The sequence below is a fragment of the Gordionus sp. m RMFG-2023 genome, chromosome 1, assembly GCF_954871325.1.
Source record: "Gordionus sp. m RMFG-2023 chromosome 1, tfGorSpeb1-WG-v2, whole genome shotgun sequence".
NCBI classification, from domain to species: domain Eukaryota; kingdom Metazoa; phylum Nematomorpha; class Gordioida; order Chordodea; family Parachordodidae; genus Gordionus; species Gordionus sp. m RMFG-2023.
The window spans coordinates 21,628,878-21,655,215 of record NC_088775.1 but is presented as its reverse complement, the minus strand read 5'-3'; the positions used below and the strand labels follow the sequence as shown (position 1 = coordinate 21,655,215).

The 26,338-nt window shown below is 27.0% G+C and overlaps 1 protein-coding gene across 2 annotated transcripts in view; it reads left to right on the top strand.

Moving 5' to 3' along the window:
• The window catches only part of LOC135922988 (putative uncharacterized protein DDB_G0277255), a 64,262-nt gene that overhangs the window by 24,651 nt on the left and 13,273 nt on the right, over nucleotides 1–26,338 (top strand). For both annotated transcript variants that reach the window (XM_065457562.1, XM_065457561.1), the window contains exons 2-3: nucleotides 13,293–13,533; nucleotides 17,183–17,505. In XM_065457562.1, the coding sequence (XP_065313634.1) occupies nucleotides 13,293–13,533; nucleotides 17,183–17,505 (564 nt within the window). The remainder of the gene's footprint in view (nucleotides 1–13,292; nucleotides 13,534–17,182; nucleotides 17,506–26,338) is intronic.

Below are 26,338 nucleotides of genomic sequence, written 5' to 3'. Positions count from 1 at the left end.
AAGTTTTTTTTATTAAAAAAGCTTTAATTTTCCAAAATAAGCTAAAGATGTCTTTTTACTAGAAATAATTATTTATTCTATTTTTTAAAAATGAACAAATTTGAGCGGTTCATTCAGTAATATCTTAAAATTCATTATTTAGGTGTATGTTGTTAATTACGATATTTAGAACATACTATGAATCTTGTTTGTTGGAAGGAGTTAAATTGTCATGGTACCCTAAAATAAAATGAGGACATGGCAATAAACACAATAAAAAGTTATAAGATAAATATAGATAGAAAAATTGGGAACAGATTATCAAAAAAGAAAGAAAAGAATTGCGTAATTAATTATATATTATAGTATAAATGTAACGCGTTACCGTTACTTGTTACTTTCATTCAATGACAACATGGACTGATGATTCTCAACACTAATCATGGTGGCACCTCATTTTTTAATGGAAACTTTAATCAGTTTTATTCATTTTTTATTTGCATGGGAAACCAAAATGGCATGCAACCAAGATTTGTATATTCTATTTTCCTAATGATTTTTTTAAAATAATTTACGTCTTTCTTGAAAAATCGTATAATTTTCTTTCAATAAGAAAATATTTAAATTTAGATATTTATTTATACGATGATTTATCTTCTAAATTCTCATTCCCGCTTGGGTTCGGATAAATTTAGTAAATCATTCCACAGTTAATTAATTTATTAATGACATTTCTCCTATTTTCCCTTTTTTTGATAAAAATTTATTGTTATGTTTGCATCAATATTTTTGGTAAGTGGATAGATTATTAGCCCACAATTTACCCACTTTCCCTTACCTGATTTTAATAAATTTATAATCAAAAAATAAACAATATAAAAGCTTTTTAGTAAGAAAATAGGTCAGTCTTGTAACTAATAATTAATAATTAGGAAAAGGTTTAAAAAAACAATTAATACTATATAGCTCTATTTTATACGAATAAGTTAATGGGTTATAGATTATCGAGGGAAAGGGAGCAGAGGTGATTGAAATCAATTATCAAATTAATATAAGGTAAGGCATGGACTGTTTTCTTCGGAAAACTAAAAATGGATTGAAAAAAAAATAAATTTTGCAAAATGTTATTGGTTGTTTAAAATCGAAATGAATGCCAAAATTATCAGAGGCAAAAATAAATTTTTATGCCGACCTCCAATTTTCATAAAATTTCGTGGGAAAGTAAAGTTGTTGTAACTTAAATTCATGCATTTGATTCCACTTTAGGATCATTTTTTTGTGAGATAAGCACGCCTTGATCCTACCTGGCGTATTAATTGAGAAAGATTTTTTTGACTCAACCCTTAATTAGAATTCTCTTCTCGGCACCGGGGTAAATCAAAATAAACATAAACAGTGAATGAATGTTAAATTATCCATTGATAGAATTTAAATTTATTTTAATATTCGGCTCTGTATTTATAAAATCATACTTTTACAGCCTGGTTCTAGGCGGGTCGGATATATGGATGGGGTCCGGGTCCAGCCCACACGTCTCGTCTCTTGATGCAAATAAAATTTTAAGAAATAAACACGGATCCGTAAAATTTTTTTATCAATTCAATCAATCCTTTTAATCATGATTTTCTTTTTTTATATATTTTATTTTATAGAAATTGATTCCTTAATTTAATTTTATCTTTCCTTTCACTATATAAATTAGCTAGAAAAATAGTCTAGAATTTGAAAACACAATTTATTTTTTTTAAAGATATTTTATCGATCTTTATTTAATATTTTTAGTGTCTCAGAAAATATTTATAAAACTCCCAAAATTATTTTTTGGTCACATAGACGTAACCAAGCAATATGAGGTTATTTAACTCTTTCACAATTTTTTTAATTTTATTTTTTAACTTATATAATTTTTAATTTGTTTTTTTTTTCAGTTTTATAAATTTAATTTTACATTTATCAACCCCTTTCTCATCCCCACCACTAAATATTCACTAGATTTTAAATTTCGTCATTGGCCTAAAGGGAAGAAATCTCATTGCAAATAAATTGTGCAGAGAGTTTGAAAGATTCAAATATTTATGTCTTAAAGGTGAAATTAGAAAGATAGCACCTTAAATTCTGAATTTAGAAATAATTTGTGAGGTCTTTTTCATTTCCAAGCCTCCAGATTGTTCTAAAATATCCATATTTTTTACTTTTATTGTCAATGTTGCCTAGTTAGTTTAGCTTGCAAGTGATATCTTCGACCTCAGCTTAAAATATATATCTTATAATCAGCTGAATTATGATTCTTAAATGCAATAAGTCCTGGCTTAATTATAAATTGGAATTTTCAAATTTAATTTTAATTAGTTTTTGCAATAATTACTTGAAAAAGTAATTCATTATCATATCGTAACCCAGCAAAAAGGTAACACGTTCCCGAATTGTCTTACAAAGAATTATGAAAATAACATTATTTGAAAGAAAAATATTAGAATAATGAATTTTAATTAAAAATATTAAATATTGCCAGATATTGATTGAAGCTATTTTGTACAAAAAATTCGTTATCAAATTATTTTCCTACCTTGACATTTCTTTATCATATTTGTTTTTTTAAGAATCCGTTATTAAAATATTTTCAAAATTTATATTTTTCTTTTACAATTGCCCTAACAATCTATTTTTCCTGGGGATGTGTGCTAACCTTTCTAACAACGATTTTAGGCGCCCCAAATTCAACCTTAGGTTCGGGTTTCGATTTTTTTTGCATCACGAAATATTATAACTTAAAGAATTTATTTGTTTCTTTTAAAATACAAAATAATTTTCGTATTACTTTAAAAAGATTTCTTTGATGAATTAAATTTAATTACAAGAAAATATTTAAAAGGCAATGTCCAATTTTTTTTAAAAAAAATTCGAAAGTTTTAAAATTTTTGAATGAAATAAATTTTTAAAATTTTCTAGAAATATATTGTACTTGTTTTTATTTTTATAAAAAAGGCTTATTTCTTCTTTTTCGATCAAGTTTAAAAAGTTGTTAATCGAATTTTTTGATATTGAGTTTTTCATAAGTCAAATAAACAACGGTACATTGTAATATGACTTCACCAGATATAATTATGAAAATTTTACTTAAATTCAATATTTAAAAATATCAAATATTTTATTTCTATTTAAGAGTATCGCCTCTGATGACGATACTATAATTTCAACTATATTCTTTTTCTCTTATTTTATTTCTTACACATAAATTAAACATCAAATTTACGAATAAATAAAAAATCATCTTTTTACAATTTCTTTTTCAGTGTAACAATAATAAAAATGGCTCTTTCTAAGTTAATATAGCTGTTAAAAAAACTATTTACATATATACAGAGTTAAGGAAAGTAGACAATTTTACATAAAGACTGCTGTTGCAAATTAAATATCTAGTTTACCTTGCTCTTCAGATGATACACTATCAATATACATTAAATATTTTGCTTGCAATGTACTGTTTACTTGGAAATAATTAATTGATTCAGCTTAGTATATTCTATACTAAAAATTTTCCTTAAAATTTCTTATATTAATATAGAAATTTTATCTGTATTAATAATAAATATACTTTCTAGGCTAGGTAGTTAATTTAAACAAGTATTTTATAAAATTTAAATATCAAAATTGCAAATGAGATAATAGAATAATAATTAATTTAGGCCAGTATTATATTGTAAAATTTTCTAGCAAAAATTACGACATTAAGGTTCAAATCAAGGAAATCTTGCCATTACCTCATTAAAATTTCAATAATCACATGACTTGTCAGGTCTGTTGTAAAATGAATTAATTATACCTAATTCATATCTCTCAAACCTTTAATTAACCACCAATCCTGTGCCATCCCTTATGTCTCTAACCTTTAATCCTACTTCTTATCCTTACCTCAGTACAAGTTTTAACTTTAAATATATTTCTGCTAATTAAAAAATTTCCTTCAGATTAGCATTAATTGAGTTAAGCTCTTATTATATTATCGAGAATCAACATATACATACAAAAACAAAACACAATTGTAATTTATAAACCACGAGCAAAAAGTATTTTTTTTAGCGAAAAATGAAAAAATTGTCATTATTAAATCAAAAAACACATTATGATAATTGGGTAAACTATGGGAAAAATTTCAAGTTTCACGGGAATTTCCCTTGTGTTTCACAGATTTTTGACACAAAAATAATTTTTAAAAAGTAAACACGAATAGATAACTTAGCGCGATCTATCAAATCTTTTTTTAAATCATGTCCCATTGACACATCCTCTCAAGTCCTCTTTTTCACACTAAAAACCAATCAATTGTCCTCTTATAAACGTATTGATCCATTTACTTCGTTTTCCCTATCCTATGATTTAAATGGACAAAGATAATATTCCTTAGGGTTCATCTTATAATCATAACAATGATTTTAAAGTCAATAATAAAGTTAGATCTATAATATTCGTATGAAATGTATATAATGAATTTCACCAAATTGCTCAAAAGCATTTGGATAGTGATTTTTAATTCCTAATTCCATGACCATCATTAATAATAATTCTCAAGATGCCAGAATACTTACTTACACGAGAGCTATTACCTTAGCTGAAAAAGAGGGAATATGGGAGTGGATATTATCGATAGAAATAGCATTAAAATAATATAAACTGAAAAAAATCTTAATCTATTTACAACCAATCACAATATATATAATACATTATACAATTATGCCATATTTTAAACAACATAAAAATAAATGTTTGAAACGGGGAGAAGTTATCTGGCATAACCTTAAAATAAAAACTAATTACTTTACGCTGTTTCGGAAAATTTTTAAAGAAACGCGACATGCTTATCTTGTATTATTTTTATAATTTAAAAAATTGACACTGACTGAAGATAAAAGTTTATTGTCATCACTTGTTTTTATTTTTAACCTATCATTTGTAATATAAATGATAATCTTACCCTGACCAGATTGCCCCTGCCCGTTATCAGTCTACAACCTGTTATCTTGATATTTAAATGAGTATATTGATCACCAAATATCCCCCCCCCCCATATTTTTGAAAAAATGACTAATATAGCTAAATTTTATACTTCTATCAATTTAAAACAATTATATATTATAAAAATATATTATTAGTGATTCAACGATACAGCCCTTAGAGACCAATTCGATCAAGTTGGCCGATATAGGCGAAGCCAAGGAGGGCGTTAATTGGAAATCTCTCCTTCGGATCTGTCTATTAAATATTATTAAGCTAATAAAAACCCCCCCTCAATACACCCCCCCCCCCCTCCTCCCCCAATTCATACAATACACTATAAACAAGAATTGTAAAGAAAAATAAGTAAAAGTTAATAATTTTTAAAAATACTTTTTGAAAATTTTAGAAAAATAAAGGGAAACCCCAAAATTATTTTTATAAAAATATGACATAGTCAAAGGCCTACAATGTGGAAAAAATATGATATCGTCAAAGGGCTTACAATGTGGACTGATTAACTGCCTCAAATAAAAATGATGGTGGGAATTCTCACCTAATAGTTATTCCGGTAAGATTATGGTATGTGAGCCATAATTACCATTGGCTATCTTTTAATTATTTATCTGTCATATGATTAGTTGAATTTTATTTATTTTTTAATATTTTTTTTTGTTAACTGATATTTTTATTATCGAAAACCATTGGTTGTTAATTTTTCGCATATTTTTTTAAAATAGTTTTTAAATTTTAATAATCTTTTTAATAGTAAGAATAAATGTTTAAAATATTTATTCGAAAATATTATATTTTTATGGACCCGATTAATAGAAGCATAAATACCCAGTCCATAGAGCGTCTTTGGCGTGACCTCAAAACAAAATATGTTACATCTGGGAGATCCCAGTTTATGGAAGATTACATAGCAACATATATTTATTTAAAGAAGAGAGAAAATATAATTCCATTGAATACCTTTAAAAATGTTTTAGAAGATATTATTCATGCATATCCTATTATAAATATATAGAATATATATTTTGTTATACATTTTTATATTTTAAATTTAAAAAATAAATATTTAAATAAAGATCAAGTCAAGTATTTAATTGTATGTTCAGATAATATGTGATTAGAAATAAAGTTTATAAGTAATGATATAAGTTACCATTGAGAAAGAAATAGAGGTGGGCGCGGGCCTAATTTTTCATTCACGGCCCGCCCTCTCACGGTAGTAATAAAAAATATCACGCCCATTCACGCTTAACACTAAAAAATTTTCGACCCGACCCGCTCGCTCACGACAAGCAATATTTTGATTCACGCCCGAAAATTCACGGTGTTTTTAAATTTTTCAAAACTATTGCTATAATTTTACACTTTTTTGAATTCATTCTATTTATTTCTCTAATTTCATAATCCATATTAATAACAAAAAATAAATAAAATCTATAAATCGAAATTTATTTGGAAAAAGAAGAATGTCCATCTTTTTTTATTTCAATTGTGTACGCTTTTCCTATAATAAGAGATTGGATACAAAAAATAGCCTTTCACTAGAAGCCGAACTTGCAGCTGACATAATTTTACTCTATAATTTTCTCAAAAAAGGAAATGAATATTCCTGCTTCCAAAACTTCAAAATATTGTCTTGTTATTTATCTTATATGAATCTTTTAAGTTCATCCTCACAGCTTTCATCGGTAATGTTGATTCTTCATCAGAATCATCTAGAAATATACGGTCTTTTATGTGTGTAAGATGAATTAGGAAAGTGATAGTTGGTATTGATCATTTAGAATATACGGGTTTTTATGAGTTTAGGATAAGTTAGAAAAGTTATAAATGGTAGTTGGCATCGACTTATGCATATCATCTAATTTTATATCATTTTTTTAAGATTGTTTTATATATATCATTTTCTTTTTTTATTAAAAACTTAAGTCTTTTGAAATTCGGATCTAGAATTAAGCCTACTATAGTGGCTGCATAATAATCTTTTAAATGAAATCTTGTTCTGTATTTTAAGGTTATTATTATTATTGTATCACGTTGAGAAGGTTAACAAAATTTTATTAATTTTTGTTTTCATAGACAAACTTTATATATTGTGGAACGAGAATCTGCTCTCAGATTATCCGAGCATTCTTTAAATATTGATAAAAATTTATCTAACTCGCGTATGATGCTGATATCAATTGTGGCTAATCTATTTAATTCTTGCTTGCTAAACAAGTACACCTGTATTTCAGAATATGATATTAAGAAACTCTGTATCATGATATATACAGAGTTCCATCTCGTTATTCTCGCTATTACATATTGTTTAAGGGTGTGGCTTAGTTTGCTATTAGCTGTGTTTGAAATATTGTACTATTTTTTTACACCATTTATATTTAAGGCTATTTCAGTTAAACAATTGTTAAAAATATAATGCATAATATTATTTAGTATATGGCATATACATGCTAGCGTTTCGTCATCTTTGAATGCACTTATAAGATTTGCTCTATCACTCACAACTAAACATTTATTTAAGTAATTTTCTACTTCTGTATATTCTCCTAAAATAAATTGACTACACTATTAATTTTGACGTTTTTTCCATCCATTGCCCTTGTGGCCAAAACAAATGTTTTTAATTAATAATGATAATATGTTTTATAATGGTTAAAAAACTTAGATTTTTATAGTCACCTGATTATGGACAATGATCATGCTTTTAATCTTAAATTTTATTTCATGGTATATTTTTGGACCTATAGTATTCATGAGAGTTTTCCGGTTCACAACTTTTATATTTTGTTATTTATATGTAACACCAACATTTATCTTTTGGCCTAGCTTGTAAAATCCTTCACTTTCTGTTGCATTTAAAGATCTTTACAAATAAAATATAACTGACTTTTCTGTAAAATGTTTTAGCAAAATTTAGCATAAAGTCTCGCGATAAAAAACACCTAAACATAAAAAGAAAATAGAACTAACAAAATGATACCGGATGTTGTTTATAAAATGAGGAAGATTTTTAGTTTTCATAAATTATTCTTTTTTAAAAAAGAACTAAATTAAATAAGAAAATATATAATATTATAAAATTGCAAATATATTTATAAAAAACAATTTTAAAAATTAAATTTCCGTGATTCACGGAAATTTATGTTCACACCCGATCACGCCCGCGGAAATTTTGGGAAGGCCCGTCACGCCCAGTCACTCCTTGGAATTTAAAATTTATTCACACTCACGCCGTGACACGCTGGGTCACGCCTAAGTTCACGGCCTGCGCCCACCTCTAGAAAGAAGCATCTGTTAAAAAAAATTACAATTCATAAAATATGCAATCTAAGTAAGAAAAACGAATGGAAAAGATAGAAAAACAAATGGGAAAAATATCTAAATTACAAATCTGCACGAGATCCTTATAATTCATAAAGATTTTTACCCAATTTTCCTTCCTTTTATTTAAATTTTATCCTGTCCATTTTCTTTTTATTTATTTTTTTTACGAAAAATGGCTAAATAATTTTCTATAATAAAAATGTCATTCAACAAAAAATTATTTATAATTAATAAAATTCAACCAATCATATGATAGATATTAAATAAAAGATAACCAATGGTAATTATGGCTCACAAACCATAATCTTTTATGTTATTCCTAGTAAAAAATTGTCTATAAAGAATAAAATAATATAATATACGTAAAGCGAATAGGCTATTCCAAATTTAAAAAGAATAATATTGTTAACATTTAAATAATACTTCATTAATTTTTTATAATCAAATTGAACAGTTGTTTTTAGAAAAACGAGTGATCGAGCCTATTCGATCCTATGTTAAAAGATAAACCCATATCCCTCTAGATCCACTCCAGGCCAATGAAGTCAACTGATGACTACGTACAAGATTCAATTATAAAATAGATTGAAGCAATACCATATTAGAGGGCCCTGGATGCACCCTTAAATAGGGCATATGCTAAAACATTTGGCGGCCCAGTGCAAAAATGGTGGCAACCATTTAAAAGATTTAATTTACAAGCTGCAAAGGAAACCCAATTCAAAATTAGCTAGAAGGGAAATATAACTGATAAAATTAATGAACCAGAATTTGGCGACCTCCACATAGCCTAATTCTGCTCTACCACGCCCCCTCCCTATATTATATATTTGATTAGAATTGTATGATCCTGACATGACCACCACTTATAATATTAGAAAAGCTTGTTTTGATGAAATGATATTTTTTTTGCTTTTCTTTTATTTACGTAACTTAATCGACATGACCGAAATTCAGGTTGGAAGGCATTCAACGACCAACCTAATCGACTAAACAAATACAATTATTGGACCTCGAACAAGAGCACTTGCTATACTTTATGCATGGGCATTATCATTAAAAAATAAAACTTCTTCTACCACTTCTAGTTCTAATTAATAATTCTTTACCTATAAAGCCACCGCCACCGCCGGGTTATTTTAGTCATGCCACGCCTCCGGTGAAAAAGATATTGGCGCGCCGCCACCGACTTTTTAATCAGCGGCGGTCCGGCGTATAATTATGTTATTGCTATTATATTATTAATATTTATAATTTAAAATCATTAATGTTTATAAATTATATTATAAATGAAAATTAATTTTTATGGAAATGTTATTTTATTTAAATGTATCATATTTTAGAAAAATAAACTTTATTTCAAAGAAATTATTTCAAATTAAACAGCAGCTTAAAAATCGGGGCGCGCTGATCGCCTATATAAGGCGAAACGCCGCCGATTCCATCTGCGCACATGTCTACCTACCTATGCATTATATTATAAAAAATATCTATATTGTAAAATGCCCATGTTGATTCTTTCATTTAGGATATCTTTTCGTTTTCCTTATGATATAAAATAAATTATTCATAATTTTAATATTTCGTTTTATAGACCTATTCAGACGCGTAGCCAATGGGAGGAGGGGGGATCGCCCTGTTTTCTTAAATATCATTTTAAGCCAATAAAATTTTTCCCCTTTCACACCCCCACCGCCCTCTCCCCAAACAATGTATACAATATATCATTATAAGGAAGGATTTTAAAGTAAAATTAGTAAAAATTATTAACCATTTAAAATAAAGACTATAATTCAAAATTTTTAGAAAAAAGCATTTTAACAAAGAAAAAGTGAAAACCTAAACTTATTTTTATAAAAATCTAATATAGCCAAAGGCCTACAATAAATGGACTTAAGATCTTCAACAAAATTTATGGGGAAAAATTCACCTAATAGTTCTCCCCCCCCCATCATGGCAAAATCCTGGATTGTCAAAACATATTGAGGAAATATAAAATTAATCTTTTTCCTCTCATCAGAATCAAAACACACCTGACATTGGTAAAAAAATATTTAATAAGAAATCTTGCTTTGTAAAGTCACATTATTTAAAAAAAGGTATCAAAAAAATGAAATAATGGCAATAAAATTACCCCCGAAATATTTTGCGGTGTGATAAAAAGAGAAAAAAACAATTCTCCAGGGGTTCATAGGTGGGGCCTGAGCCCCAAATTGCCACTTCTTGAGGTATAGAAACATATAAAATAGCAAACTTGTTATTTGATCAGGGTGTTTCACCCCTGTGCGATGGCCGACGACATTTCCATGTAAATTGTTATTTTAAAACAATTATGCCAATGGATTTATTAGCAAAACAAAATAAAATTATTAAGTAATATAAATGTAAGAATCAGATAATCCTTATTCTTTTTCCTTAATATCATTTAACACCATTTATTTTTTTAAAAAATATTTTCATTTATATTTGGCCTTTTTAAGTCAGTGTCATTTTTCAAATTTTTAAACACAGTTTCAAAATCTTAGTGCCCTTCAGCCATCTAATCAGATTAGGGTCCAATTCAAGGAAATTGCCGTTAAGCAGCGGATTTATTTAAAATTTCTATTCATTTTTATAATCAAACTATTTTTAATATATTTTAACCCTAATCATCTCTCAAACCTTCAATTAACCCTAAGGCATATTTTTCTTTCCTTTAATCCTACATTTTACTTCACACTGTTTAATTTTAAATATATTTCTTCCAATTAAGGAATCTCCCTCAGTTGAACATCCCATGAGTTGACCTATTAAGCAACATCATTAAACGATTAAAATTTTTAAATAATGTGATGAGGTTGTCAACATCAGCTGGAAATTTAAAAAAAAATGTTGATCCATTTTTTTATCATTTTTACTCAAAATCTACATTATATTTGTTTTGTATTATATGATTTAAAGGAAAGAACAAAGATAAAACAAAAACATTTAATTTTTCCAGAGTGAAAAAAATCTTCTATTTATTTTAAAGAAATGATCAAATAATATCTAAAAATGTCCAAATATTTTTTATACGTAAATATTTTCTAATTTTCATGCACAAAAAATCTTTGAAGATGAACTCATATTTTTTTTAAAATAAAACATTTTTTGAAACTGCATTTTTCTCTAAGGTTTATTTAAAATTTAGAATTATTTTATTAGATAATTTATTTAGAAAATTTTTTAAATTCAGTTAGTGTTGGCGGGCAAAATAAGTGATATTTTTTTGAGAGGATTATTAAATAAATAGTTAATCTGATATAACACCACTTATGAAATCATAGATTTTTATTTATTTTTGAAAAAAATAATTTATGATTGTTTTTTGAAACAGTATAAAAGTTAAATTAAATTTAGCAACTTTGCTTAGAAATATTCGTTTCACATTTTAATTTTTGTTACATTAAGTTTTTTTTGGGAAAAAGAAAAATACATTTAATTTTTTCGTATCTTCATTTTTATATATTTTTTTGTGATTATGTGCTTTCTCCATTCTTCATCATCTTCATGTAATAACTGAAATGGAAAGAAAGAAAATTAAGGTAATAAAGAAACTATACTATACCTTTAAGATTTAATTTTCAGTTTAAATTGTTAATAATTTTATAAAACAGTAAAAACAGATACTTTAAAATTTAAAAATCCATTACACCATTTTGGATTTAAAAAAATTCTAGCAAAATAATATGAGTAAAACATTCTAATTGAGTTTATGATTCTCTACCCAATAAATATACAAAGATTGATTTTCGGAAATTGTAAATGGGAATTATTTTATTATATTAGAAAAAAAACATATTTAAAATAAATTTTTGGTTCGGATTTGAAATAATTGAAGGAAAGATCTATATAAGTCAAATATAAGAGCCCCAATATCCAAAAGAAAGAAAAAAGCATACGAAATGGATATAAATAAGTTATGTTATGTTGTGTTTTAGAAATGAATATATAGTTCTTGTGCCTAAAAAACACTAGATTATTAAAAAAAGATTGACCCTCGCTGCACAAATTTAATTTTTTTTAAAACTCAATATTTTTCAAAGAGTCGATATTGATAAGCCTTAATCTCACTTTGATAAAAGGAAATGAACGATTAGAATATAGATTAATTTATGGATGATTTTTTTTACAACGGCATTTTTACTATTAGATTATAAAAAATTTTTTTTGTTATGATCCTACTAGCTCCAATATAAAATGAACACATATTTATAAAATTAAATAAAAATTGGCTCAAACTTGAAATGACCATTGGCAATATATATATGAATTTAAAGTAATTTTAGGCGGCTTAACTTATGTTTTCGTTGACATGCGAAATCAAGTTCATTTCGCTTAGTTTGAGTTGTGCCTAATTACAAATATAGAAAGTCAAAAGCCAGTCCGGACCGAAATAAAAAGATCAGATCGAATTTTTTTCATATTGTTTTGTTTTATTGTTTTTTCTAAAATGTACTTTTCTAAAAAAATTTTGCTTTCGCTTATTTAAAAAAATGCATCTTTGTCTTATTTTTGTAAACATTTTTTCATCAGCCTTACCACTATTAAGTGGTCACTTTATGGAGTTAGAGGTTACATTTTAATCAATATAATATTATATTTCAGAGGTATTTTAAACGACCTAAAGAAGTCAAGAATCGATATAATAAGGAACGGTTGGTCATTATTATTAAGAAAATATTTAAGCCATTTCTATTTCATTTTGACAATTAGTTTCAAATTTAGAAATTTATTTTAATTACTCTATAAAAGAGATTTTGTATCTATACTCTGAAAAATTACTTTTAAAAATTTACTACCATCTTTAAGCACATTGGTTTACGACCTTTCTTGATAAGAATGCACAAAGTCCCTAATTTTTAATAGCAAGGAAGCAAGCAAAACCCTGAATATTTTCAATTAGCAATAATTTTTTTTATAAATAACACTAAATAAAATAATATCCATTTTTCTTAAAGTTGTTCTAGTGACCGGAGCGACGGGATATACGGCGGGACACGTCATTAAACTTTTGCTCGAGAAAGGCTACCGAATCAAAGCAACATACCGAAAAAATGCCGAAAACGAAGCCAAAATCCAAGCATTGAAAAAAAATTTGGGACTTTCTGACGGTGACGATGTAACACCAGTGTTTCGGAAAAAAATATCTTTGGACTTCATGGAGGCTGATTCGAACGATTCTTTCGAATTGTGGAAAGAGTGAGTGTTTTAAATAATAGTTTTGAAATTTAGAATCTAAAAATATTGGATATCACAGTTAGCGCAAATGCGCCACTCTCGAAAAATTTCTTAAATAAAAAATTAATTACAAATAATGAAAAGTCATCAATCATTTGTCCCTTCATTTTATTTTATTTATCAAAGTGTTTTTTAAATTTTTATATAAATTGAACTCATTTTTTTATGAAATATGAATGACTAATTACTTTACCTTAATCTAATCACGTTAGTCTAGAATCTGCCCAAAATGAGTGAATATAAGTTTCACATGTCCCATCCATGGCATAATTATGCTGGTTTTTTTTACCAAGGATATCAATAAATCTTGTACTCAGAAATCTATAAAAAAGTGTAGAACTAGCCCAACCATGTTATATCTAGTGATTATGCATAAAACCTCGGAAGGAGAGAAAATGAAGATAAGGAAAAGGAGAAGAGAAGATCCTCCTCGTGGGACAATTTTAATGTTATTTCATCTAGGATAAATGAATGTAAATATTGCTATAATGAGGGTATGATCAACAATAAAATAAGACAAGGATATTATAATAGAAAGAAAGTAAGTCCTCACTCAGTAAATAAAAAAATAAAAGGCCAGATAAAAAATAAGCATAAATGAAAAAAGCAATTATTTAGTAACGTTGTTTTTACCATAGAATTATAAAATTAATATAACCAAATTCAAGCAAATTTATAACTTGGTAAATATCAACTTATATTCGTTAGGTAGTTATATATCGTGATAAGAAGTTTTCTCAAAATAGGTTTTCTTTAGCATAAAAGGTTTCAGACTAGTTGAGTCTGTAAGAGCGAAGCCGATATTTGATTTGATGACCATATCTTTCTAAATGAGCGATATTGAAAGCCAGATGCCGTCATCTTTTTTAACATATCCTCCATCGTATTTCCTTTTCTATCCAGGGTAACACCTATATTTGATGCTCGCGACTTCCTCAACCGTTAAGCCGTTTTTAGTTAATCCATCATGTGGTAGCGAGTGAAATGCGGCCATCTTCTCAAAATTATATTTTATCATCTTTTTCCTTTTGTACTAGAACTTTAGATCAATATTTAAAATACACATGACCATTTTATGATCCGAGCTAAAATTTATTTAAGGAAGTACTTTAAAATTGTCCATCAGTTCGTAAGTGTTTTTAGGATAAGGAAAAAATGGACCAAGAGTTATTTTGAGGACAGAGAGTAAAGATCTCTCCAAATTTGGAAAATTCAAAGGAGTAAACTATTATATACCCGAGATCATTACATAATTTTAAGAGAAGTTTTCCTCGAGTGTAAGGAACTAGATTCCGCCGTATCTAGACAATCATGTTTTCAAATATCGGGGAAACCAACTTTAGAATTTTGCGCAGCCATTATAAAATTTTTGCGCTTCGGAAACTTCTTTACATCATTTTGCAGGACTGAGTGAAGCTCTGTCTTTTCCAGTTAATTCGCCGGTGCATAGACGTTAATGTTATTCAGTGGTTTACAATGACTTAAGTTTAATACTAAAAATCCTGCTATTAAAAGCCTCGAAGTCCTAAACCAAATGCAGTAAATCATTTTTTATAATTAAGGCTACACCGTTCCACTTCTTTTCAGTTACTCCCGAATTATAGTTGGTCTAATCATGACACCAAATATTTAAGCCCGGGTTTGGACGCACTTGCCAGGCTCTATTCCCCAGAATTTTTAAACATAAGGTTGCCTGGTGGTTTCAACATATTTAAACAGGCGTTCCTTTTTTTTAATTTAAAAAACCATAGGTGTTTAAAACAATAAGCTGGCGGATGGGCCAAAATCAACCCCTTGCAGGACTCCTAATGCAATACCAAATGCTTGATTATAATACTACAAAAATATTACTGTGTAAAGGTTTTGCAATACTTTTTAACAAAAGTTATTAACAATTTACTCCATTATTACATTATAATTGTATTTTATATCTGTATTAAAACAATTTTTTTTATAACGTGAGAAACAAACAATTCCTCTTATTGTTTAAGACAAGAAGCTTGTTTCAAAATAGAAATTCCTTTCAATTTGATTTATTGTGTTTTATATAAAATATTTTTTATGTTTTTCACTTAAGAAATGGGAAGTAATTATAATTGGGAATTTACCATAAAGTCATTATCTAAAGGAATGAATCAATGCGGAATTGATATTAATCGGGAACAACCGGCCCCCAGACCGGTTTGAAATATAAAATGGGATGGGTTTAAAATCTGGATCGGGTTTGAAAATGGAAATTTTTAAAATTCAAGACTGTATAACAATATGAGGCGAATATCATAAATAATGACTCATAAATATATGTATTTTGCATTTGTGAATTTACCTTCTTTTGTCAACATATTCTCAAGAAGGCATTTTATAAAAATAATAAGCATTTATATCAATATTTATAGAGTGCCAAATTTTATCAATATAACATTATCAAATTATTGTAACTTTGAAAAATTATAATTTTATCAAATCAAAACAAAACAAAATCATCTTATGGGTATGGGTGTATTCTAAAAGGATGACCAAATAAAATTTCAATAAGATATTTCATTATTTTATTATAAAAACTAACGATAGAGGATACTGTAGTTATCCAATAATTAATGGTTGGTAGAAAGGGCAATCACAATTATTAGATTGAGATTTTGAGAATACTTGCGATTAATTTATGATTTAACCTTATTTATTCTAAAGATTTTAAGGTGCTCATTTTATAATGACTAATTTACAAAATGGTCGACATTTTTTGATGTGGTTAAATAAAATTTTTATTTGAAATGAAAATTTCATAATTTGTAGTAATTAATTCAATAGCCGTAGTCTTACGAGGGCTTGAATACCACTTATGATTTCAGCCTGAGGCCAAAGGGTTAAACTTCTGTAGGTTTGTCTTTAGGTAATTCCTTAATCTTATGTTAATTCGAAGTCGGTTGATATTGTAAAGACCTAGGTTAACTAATTTTTTATACCAATCGTTTCAGGTGAAACTTTAAAGTTTTTTATAAAATATGGGCCGTAATCAGAGCCATTACATAAGAACCCAAGAATTTTTTCCTAAAAATACAAATGATTATTTTAGAAAAGGATATGGAAGTATTCATCTCATAACAGACCTACAGAAAAAATATAACAATTATTTGTTTTCCATTTCATGAACATATGTTTTTTGTTTGAATAAATTTACCCAAATTTTTTTTTCGCTCAATTTTTAGCTGTTATTAAATTTTAGGACAAAATTGGAATATCTTTTTCATTATTTCAGCATAGATAGAATTAAATAAATGAAACTGATTACCATGGGAGGAGCTATAAAAAGTTTGGCTAAAATAATAAATGCCACATATAGTATCCTAGTATTACCCATTTTAAGGAAGGTAAGGAGTTGTTATGGTTATCTAGTATAACCAATCAAAGTAAAATTGTAAAGGCAAACAATTTTGTTTTAAAATTTATGAACCAATCATCCTCTAAATTTTAACTCGACACTCGAAATTATTTAAAATACTTTTTATTTTTTGCTATCAGTAATGCTATGATGGATAAAAGATACGATATAGTTGGAATAAACTTCCACATAAATTTATATTTTCATATTTCACCTCTTAAAATATACTAGTATAGTGAAAGGCTGCACATACGTCGTTCATTTAGCTGGTCCGATATTCGCAGAAAGTATGGATAAGGACTCCAATATATTGCTTGCGAGTACGAAACAACCCGACATCGATGACGATAACATTAATGTAGCGAAAGATATCAATAAAGAATTAACGGTGAATGACAAGGATAAAGAATTATTACCCGTCCCTAGTCCCATTTCCGCTGATCAAAGGATCATAGATTTAGCCGTGAACGGAATTCTAAACTTATTAAAAGCTTGCAAACACTCAAAAACGGTTAAGAGAGTAGTTTTAACTTCGTCGTTTTCCGCCATCATAGGTTTGTCTTTTATATATTAGAACGTTACATGGTTGTATCTAGGTTCATGGGTCATTCCATAAAAACTTTAGAATGGCCCTCTTTAAACTTGGCATTATTGTTATTTATCACCTAAATCTTGATGTCATTCAATGTTATCAGATAAAGAGTTGAAAAATGGGCAAAACGTTATTTCATTTTTTTAAATAGTAAAAATGATAGTTTCACAAATTATATATCATTTTGTATCCCCTAAAATTCTAGTTTAGAGAATATTTAAAAAGCATTTTCTTATTTATATGATAGAATTTTTTAAAAAATTAAGAAGATAATTATTGTAGTTGCCGTAACTCATCAGGAATGATTATTACCGTTATCTTTAACTGTATAACAGAAAAATCGAAGTGAATTTTATTTTAATATATTATTTTTTTAAAATTAAAATATCTAAAGTTATATTCAAAAATTAGCCTGCAATATTATAATAAATATTTTTAAAAAATATATTGAGCACATAATCGATACGAAGTTGAAAGGCTATGTAAGCAAACAGCTTGTAGAATTAACCATGATTATTATTTGGACACTATTTAAAAAATTAATTATTGATATATTAACTATTATTTTTTAAAAAATGTCTTTATCGCATTTCATTTTACACAGTGTTAAAATTGCTTGAGGCTATAAATTGTAAGTATAAGTCCTATTGTTATTACGGGATTTTTTATCGTTATTTATTATTTTATGCCATACATTCTCCTCAATTTGGGGTTAAAATAAGGATGATCAGAAATTGGTTAAGGGAATTTAAAAGAAAAATATCCACAGAAAATTCATTTTCTTTGAGTATTATGGCCAATCTAACGCCACCAATAATCATAATTACAATGGACTCATAGGAAATATCATGTGCATGTCTAACTTGGTTACCGTTGGGACCAAGATTTTTACCCAACTTAGACAGTTGTCCAATATATCAAGGCATTTATGATAGTTAATTGCAATGACTTAAAATATTAATCAAATTAGGGAGTTACCCCAATTATCAAAGGCCCAAATCAGACAAGTTTACATATATATATTTTTGAAAAATGAGATCTATTGAAATCACACTTTACGCGATTTTGGACTTTTATGTGTATTCTTTTTGACCATAAATAGTATCAGGCCAGGCTTCATTTATTTTTAAGAGGGACATTAATCATAACCCTAGTTGACTTCCCATAAAATGGCTCTCTTATCATTTAAACAATTGTTAAAATGCCAATTTTTTGGACTTGGGCCTAGCTCTTTTTTGGTAGATCAGGATGTTGAACCAAAATAACCATTATATTTTCAAAAAATATAATAAAGCCATTATAGAAATATGTTTATTTAATGTTCCAGAACACGTTCTAAAATCTTTTATTGCTATTTTATTAACTATTATAACAATTTTTTCACATACAGTATTAATTAATTAAAATAATATCTAAAATAATATCATATAAATTTGAGTGTCGAAAACACTCCTCAATTTGTTACCAATATTATCCATTTAAGGATTTTATAATAAAAAGTTTAAATTTCTTCAAGCATGATTATAAATATTTTTTTAACAATCTTAATTCTTAGATCACATAATAAAACTAAACACCTTGTGAGGTAAATCTTTTATTTGTTTACTACTGGTATTAGATGTCATTAAGAATTAGAATTTTTATAGCTTTATGATATTTTCATGCAAAGAGATTTCGCTAGTATGATGATGTAGTAAACAGTTGTAAGGAAATTTTATTAGATTTTCCTAAGATTTAAGAAAGTAAGTTTTTAATTTATTTTTGCTAAAAGTTTAGTTAATGAGGAAACTCGATATTAAATTTCTGTAAAAAGTTAGGGAAAAGTATTAAGATACAGATACCTCAAAAATTTAATTAAAAACCTTTTTATATAACAAGTAAAATTAGGACCAAATCCCCATAATTACAATTATTTTAGTCTTGTAGTTTATCAATAGTTATTGCTAAGGAAATTATTGCTTTGGTATATTCCTCAGAATTATATTTTAAACTATTATTGGTGTTAATTGGAGCAGAAGAAATATAAACATTTTGAGATCCATTTCTATTATATATTTATAGAGACCTGCTCAAAAATAAATAAAATTTATTGAAAAAATCTGGGCTGGGCCGAAAAAAATTTTTGAAAAAAAAATCCAGGCCTGGCCATGCAAATGGTACCTCTGCAGGTGTCTGATTTTATTTATATTAATAATATATTGTCATAAAAAAATTTGAGGAAGATATCATTAGGATGTTAATAATTGTAGGAATTTTTTAAAAAAATGTTTAATATTTAAATTAAGTAAACATTTAAATATATCAAAAAATAATGAAAAAATAAAGTATCTGTGTCTTTTCCATATTAAACATTTAAAGATACAGATACTCATTTTAAAAAAATATTTAAGATATAGATACAAAGTTCTTTTTTTAATATGTACAAAAAGATACAAGATACAAGTATTTGCGATATTGCCCAACCCTGGTCAATTAAAACGTATAAATTATGATTTATTTAAAAAAATCCGAAACTTATAAAAATCGGAATGAGCAGATAAAAATTAGTGATCTGCATCACACCTAATTATTTAAGCCCAGCATGGCCTGATTTTTTTTAAACAGCTTTGCCAGCCCAACCCGAACCCAATTTTTTTTTAAAAAAATTTTAGCAGCCCGGCCCAAATTTATTTAAATATATAAATTAATTTTTGTAATTACTCAAAATAAAAGATATATGTTATATGTCTAGTTTCTATAAATAAAATCGAATATTTTTATCTTACATAAAAAATTCAACATAAAATTGATAAATTTATATTTAAAAAAATTTATAAGGCCCAACCTGGCCCGAATTTTTTTTTAAAATATTAAACCCGCCCCCTCCCGCCAAACATCCCATTTTTATGAACACTCACTTGATTATATCTTAGGCTATGTTAAAAATTTTTTTTATTTGCATATAACAAAATTTTAGAGAGTATTTCATTATAGATTTTATTTATTATATAAAAATATTTTAGCATAAATAACATTCCTTTATTTAATCATGTATTTGTTTTTATTATTTAAAAATTTTGATTATAAATTTTATATATTAAACTAATATAATCATATTCAATTTTTTGATTTAAATTTATAAAGATACTTTTCTCTGAGATTTTGCTAATTCAGCTATAATCAAATTTTTATCTAGAATAATCTCCTAATAAATATTTAATAGGGCTAATCCATTTAAACGTTTTTCACCGGTGGTATTTCTTAAATAGGTTTTTAACCTTTTTAAGTGGAAAAGGATCTTTCATTAGTGCCGATACTAATTGCTATGGTAGCTAAAATAATTAATAATGTTTTGATATTAGGAAGGGAATCTAAAGTGCAATTACACATGAAAAGAGTCTGCAGCATTTTTTGGTCTCAAAGAATATTCTATTCTGTTCGATATTTATACCAAATTTTGATCACAAAGTAATTTATCATATGAGCCTACTAAATCATCAGCGTAAAACTCTGAGATTTTCTTAATATCCTCTCGTGTTTCTAGTGTAATCAATAGTTTAGACTCAACCGGCAAAAGAAAATAAAATTAAAATAAAATATGAAGAAATCTTAAAGAAATAAAATCTTTTTAAAATAAAATATGAATAAATCTTTCCTTTAATTGAAATAAAAATGTATCAATCAATACAATGGGAATAAAAATGTTTATTTTAAAAAAATCCTCAATCGTAGATGCGTCAATATTTGAGCAGTTGGATTGTCTAGAAACTAGAAGTGGGCGCGGGCCGTGTAATTACGTGTGACCCATCGTGTCACGGTGGGTCACGGCGTGAGTGTGAATTAATTTTAAATTCTAAGGCGTGACTGGACGTGACGGGCCTTCCCAAAATTTTCCCCGGGCGTGAACTTAAATTTCCCGTGAATCACGGAAATTTTAATTTTTAAAATTGTTTTTTTATAAATATAAATTTGCAATTTTATAATTATATTATATATTTTCTTATTTAATTTAGTTCTTTTTTAAAAAAGAATAATTTATGAAAACTAAAAATCTTCCTCATTTTATAAACAACATCCGGTATCATTTCGTTAGTTTTCTTTTCTTTTTATGTTTATGTGTTTTTTATCGTGAGACTTTATGCTAAATTTTGCTTAAACATTTTACAGAAAAGTCAGTTATATTTTATTTGTAAAGATATCAATCTTTAAATGCAACAGAAAGTGAAGGGTTTTACAAGCTAGGCCAAGAGATAAATATTGGTGTTACATATGGATAACAAAATATAAAAGTTGTGAACCGGAAAACTTTCATGAATACTATAGGTCCAAAAATATACCATGAAATAAAATTTAAGATTAAAAGCATGATCATTGTCCATAATCACTGATATTTGGACGGGTGACTATAAAAATCTAAGTTTTTTAACCATTATAGGACATATTATCATTAAGGATTTTAAATTAAAAACATTTGTTTTGGCCCTAAGGGCAATGGATGAAAAAAACGTCAAAATTAAAAGTGTAGTCAATTCAATTTTAGGAGAATATACAGAAGTAGAAAATTGCTTAAATAAATGTTTAGTTGTGAGTGATAACGGGACAAATCTTATAAGTGCATTCAAAGATGACGAAACGCTGGCATGTATATGCCATATATTAAATACAGGCCCGTAAGCAGGAATTTTGTCTGGGGGGGGATAATAAAATTTTTTAAGAAATATTATTGTTTTTTAAAAATATCAAGCATAAATTTATAAGGACTAATAACTATTTCTAATACACAATTTTAAATTTATGTGAATTATAAAAAAATTATATGTAAAGAATCACTTAAATGACCCATAATAGAAATTTGAATTTTTTGAGCCTTTACACAAAAAGTTTCTTAGGAATAATTGCATTTTATATGTTATATATTTACAATGTAAAATCCAAACTTCGTTGTGATTGAGCTAATTTTTCAATTATCTCATCCTTGCTTGTCGTCAAATGCCTATGAATATTCAAAAGATCCAAACCTTTCAATCTACTTTCAGATGTTGTACTTCTTGGTATGTTTTTCAGAGACCTGCAGGCCACGCCCCCGGGCTAGACAGTATCTTAGTTTTTTTAAATATACCCGGGCTGGGCCCGAAATTTTAAAAAAAAACACCCAAGCCGGGCCTGAAAATTTTATTTAAAAAAAAGCCGAGTCGGGCCAAAAATTTTTTTTAAAAAAGCATTAGTTTACTAATGGGAAGAGTTTATAAACCCTTTTAATACATTGGGAATTTAATCTAAAATGTGTTTGAAATAATGCAGAGCATCCATAGCATTTTTTGGGACTATATGAACCATTGTTAATCTTATAAACATAGTTATTCAGCTAGTAAGACCATAAGATACTTTAACATCTTCATAATAAAAATCTAACAAATTTTTTTTTCTATCACCATCTGAAAAAGGTTGGGAAGGCTTTTGTGGAAGTAATATTTGCATATTAGTAAGTGCTGCATGATGAATTAAAAATTCATATATTTGGGTTATAAATGTATCTGTATTTAAGATATACTCTTCTACTTATCTTATATTAATGTTATGAGCTTGCCTTGCTACAAGTCGAAGGAGACAAATATTAAACACGTATAGCTCTGATTTTGACTCAACAATAAAATATGAAACTCTCCCTATTCCTTGAGTTCTGAGAAAATGCTCTTTACTATTCTCATCTTCTTAATCAAGTCAATGTCATGTTTTTGAAAAGTAATACTTAAAATAGTTGTATAATTAAATAATACATTCTAATGAGAAATAAAATTTGGAATAAGCATTGAATCCAATAATTTTATTGCTTCTGAGGAAATCTTTCTTTCAGGCTATTGTGATATTTCAGTAAGCAAATAATTGACTCTTCTAACTCCTTAAAAGCTGTTAATGCTTGATGGCAGAGACTCTATCTCGTTGGACAAGGTTGCAATTTTTTTTTCCCTGTTGGACAAGAAGTTTCAGAAATAATAATTATTTGACTAGAAATTTGAAAATGGTAGATAAATATTACGCCACTAAAAATTTGAAAATAATAAGTAAATATTACGCCGGAAAACTTGAAATCGAAAATTGATAAAATAACTTAGTAGGTAAATGTGATAATAAATGTAATTAAATATATATTTAATGTGTAACAAATATAAATTAATATAAACAATAATATTTTTGAAAAATATATCCGGCATCCAGTGGCGTAGGCATGAAGGGGGGGGGGGGGGAGGGGGTTCAACCCCCCCCCCCCATTTTATTTTTTTAATTTTAATTTAATAAATTCTTAATAAACGCTTGATTTTTATGTTTTAAATTTATTATAAATAATAATAGATATACACATTTGATTATTTTTATATTTATTAGTTTGCAGCTATTTCACACCACCCAAAAAAAGGAAGTTATTTATTAAAACGTATCATGATATTGACATAAAAGAAAAACTAAAGATTTTGTCCGACCAGATTCATCGAAAGACAAGAGTTGGTGAAACTCTTTATTGAAATATATGATGTTGTCTTTGCAGCACTAGAATTTTATATATCAAGCAAGGAAAAAGATTTAGCAGATGCCAAAAATCTTTTGCAGGCTATTATTAAGCCACAGTTTTTAATTTCAATTCAATATGTTTATTTTTTATTTAATTATACATATGATTTTAGCAAAATGCTACAAAAAATTGATTTGGATTTAAGGGAGATTATGAATAGAGCAAAGATATTGTTGAAATATCAACAAATATCATAGAGAATGTGGATGAAAAATTTCATGAAATATATGAAAAAGTAAAGGAGATTGCTAATATGTTTGGAATTGAAATTTTTAAACCTAGAGTAGTCTCTAGACAATCCAATCGATCAAATATTGATGCATCTACGATTGAGGATTTTTATAAAATAAACATTTTTATTCCCCTTATTGATACATTTTTATTTTAATTAAAAGAAAGATTTATTAGTCATAATTTTATTTTCTTTTGCCGGTTGAGTCTAAATTGTTGATTACACTTGAAACACGAGAGGATATTAAAAAAATCTCAGAGTTTTATGCTGATGATTTAGTAGGTTCATATGATAAGTTACTTTGTGTCGAATTTTGGTATAAAAATCTTGACAGAATAGGGTATTCTTTGAGACCAAAAATGCTCTGTAGGCCCTTTCCATGTGCATTTGCATTTTAGATTCCTTGCCTAATATCAAAACATTATTAATTTTAACTACCTTGCCAATTAGTACCTGCATTAATGAAAGGTCTTTTTCAACTTTAAAAAGGTTAAAAACCTATTTAAGAAACACAACCGGTGAAAAACGTTTAAATGGATTAGCCCTATTGAATATTAACAAGGAGATTATTTTAGATAAAAAATTGATTCTAGATGAATTAGAAAAATCTCTGAGAAAAGTAGATCTCTCTTTTTAAATTCAAATCAAAAAATAGCAATAAGATTTTATTAGTTTTAATATATAATCAACTTTTTTTTGTAAAAAAAGTATTATTTATAAGATAATATCACCATATTTTTTTAAATACCATTATTTGCATAAGAATTACACATATTTTATATAATTATAAAAATTACTTTTTTTAAAATAGAGTCTTTATACATTATAATTTTTAATATTAAAATCTGTATTATATAAAATATCAACATTTTGAAAATATTTTAATTAATAAAAATATATATATGATTAAATAAAGGAATGTAAAATATATAATAAAATAGCCTAAAATTTTGTTATATGAAAATATAAAACAATTTTAACAAATCCCAAAATATAAGCAATTAAGTGTTCAAAAAAATAAAAGGTTTGGGGGCGAAGCCCCCAAAAATTTTTTAAAACCCCTCCCCCCATGATAAAATCCTGGCTACGCCACTGCCGGCATCTGCATTTTTTGCCTTTGGGGGGGGGGGAAGAATTGCCCCCCCCCCCACTCCGCTGCGTACGCCAATGACTAAATAATATTATGTATTATATTACAATTGTTTAATTGAAATAGCCTTAAATATAAATGGTGTAAAAAAAATAGTACAATATTTCAAACAATCTACAGCTAATAACAAACTAAGCCACACCCTTAAGCAAGATGTAATAGCGAGAAAACGATGGAACTCATGATACAGAGTTTCTTAAAATCATATTCTGAAATACAGGTGTACTTGTTTAGCAAGCAAGAATTAAATAGATTAGCCACAAATGATATCAGCATCATACGCGAGTTAGATAAATATTTATCAATATTTAAAGAATCCTCGGATAATCTGAGAGCAGATTCTCGTCCCACAATAAATGAAGTTTGTCTATGGAAACAAAAATTAATAAAATTTTGTTAACCTTCTGAAAGTGATACAATAATAATCAAAACCTTAAAATATAGAACAAGATTTCTTTTAAAAGATTATTATGCAGCCACTACATAGGTAGGCTTAATTCTAGATCCGAATTTCAAAAGACTTATTTTTAATAAAATAAGAAAATGATATATATAAAACAATCTTAAAAATGTTAAATGATATAAAATTAAATTTTATGCATATGTCAATGCCAACTATCATTTATAACTCTAACTTATCCTAAACTCATAAAAAACCGTGTAATCTAAATTGTCAATACCAACTATCACTTTCCTAATTCATCCTACACTCAAAGACAGTATATTCTAAATAAAAAATTTAGAGAATTTCTAGATGATTCTGATGAAGCAGCAACATCCGCGATGAAAGCTGTGAGGATGAACTTAAAAAATTCATATAAGATAAATAACAAGACAATATTTTGAAGTTTTGGAAGCAGGAATAT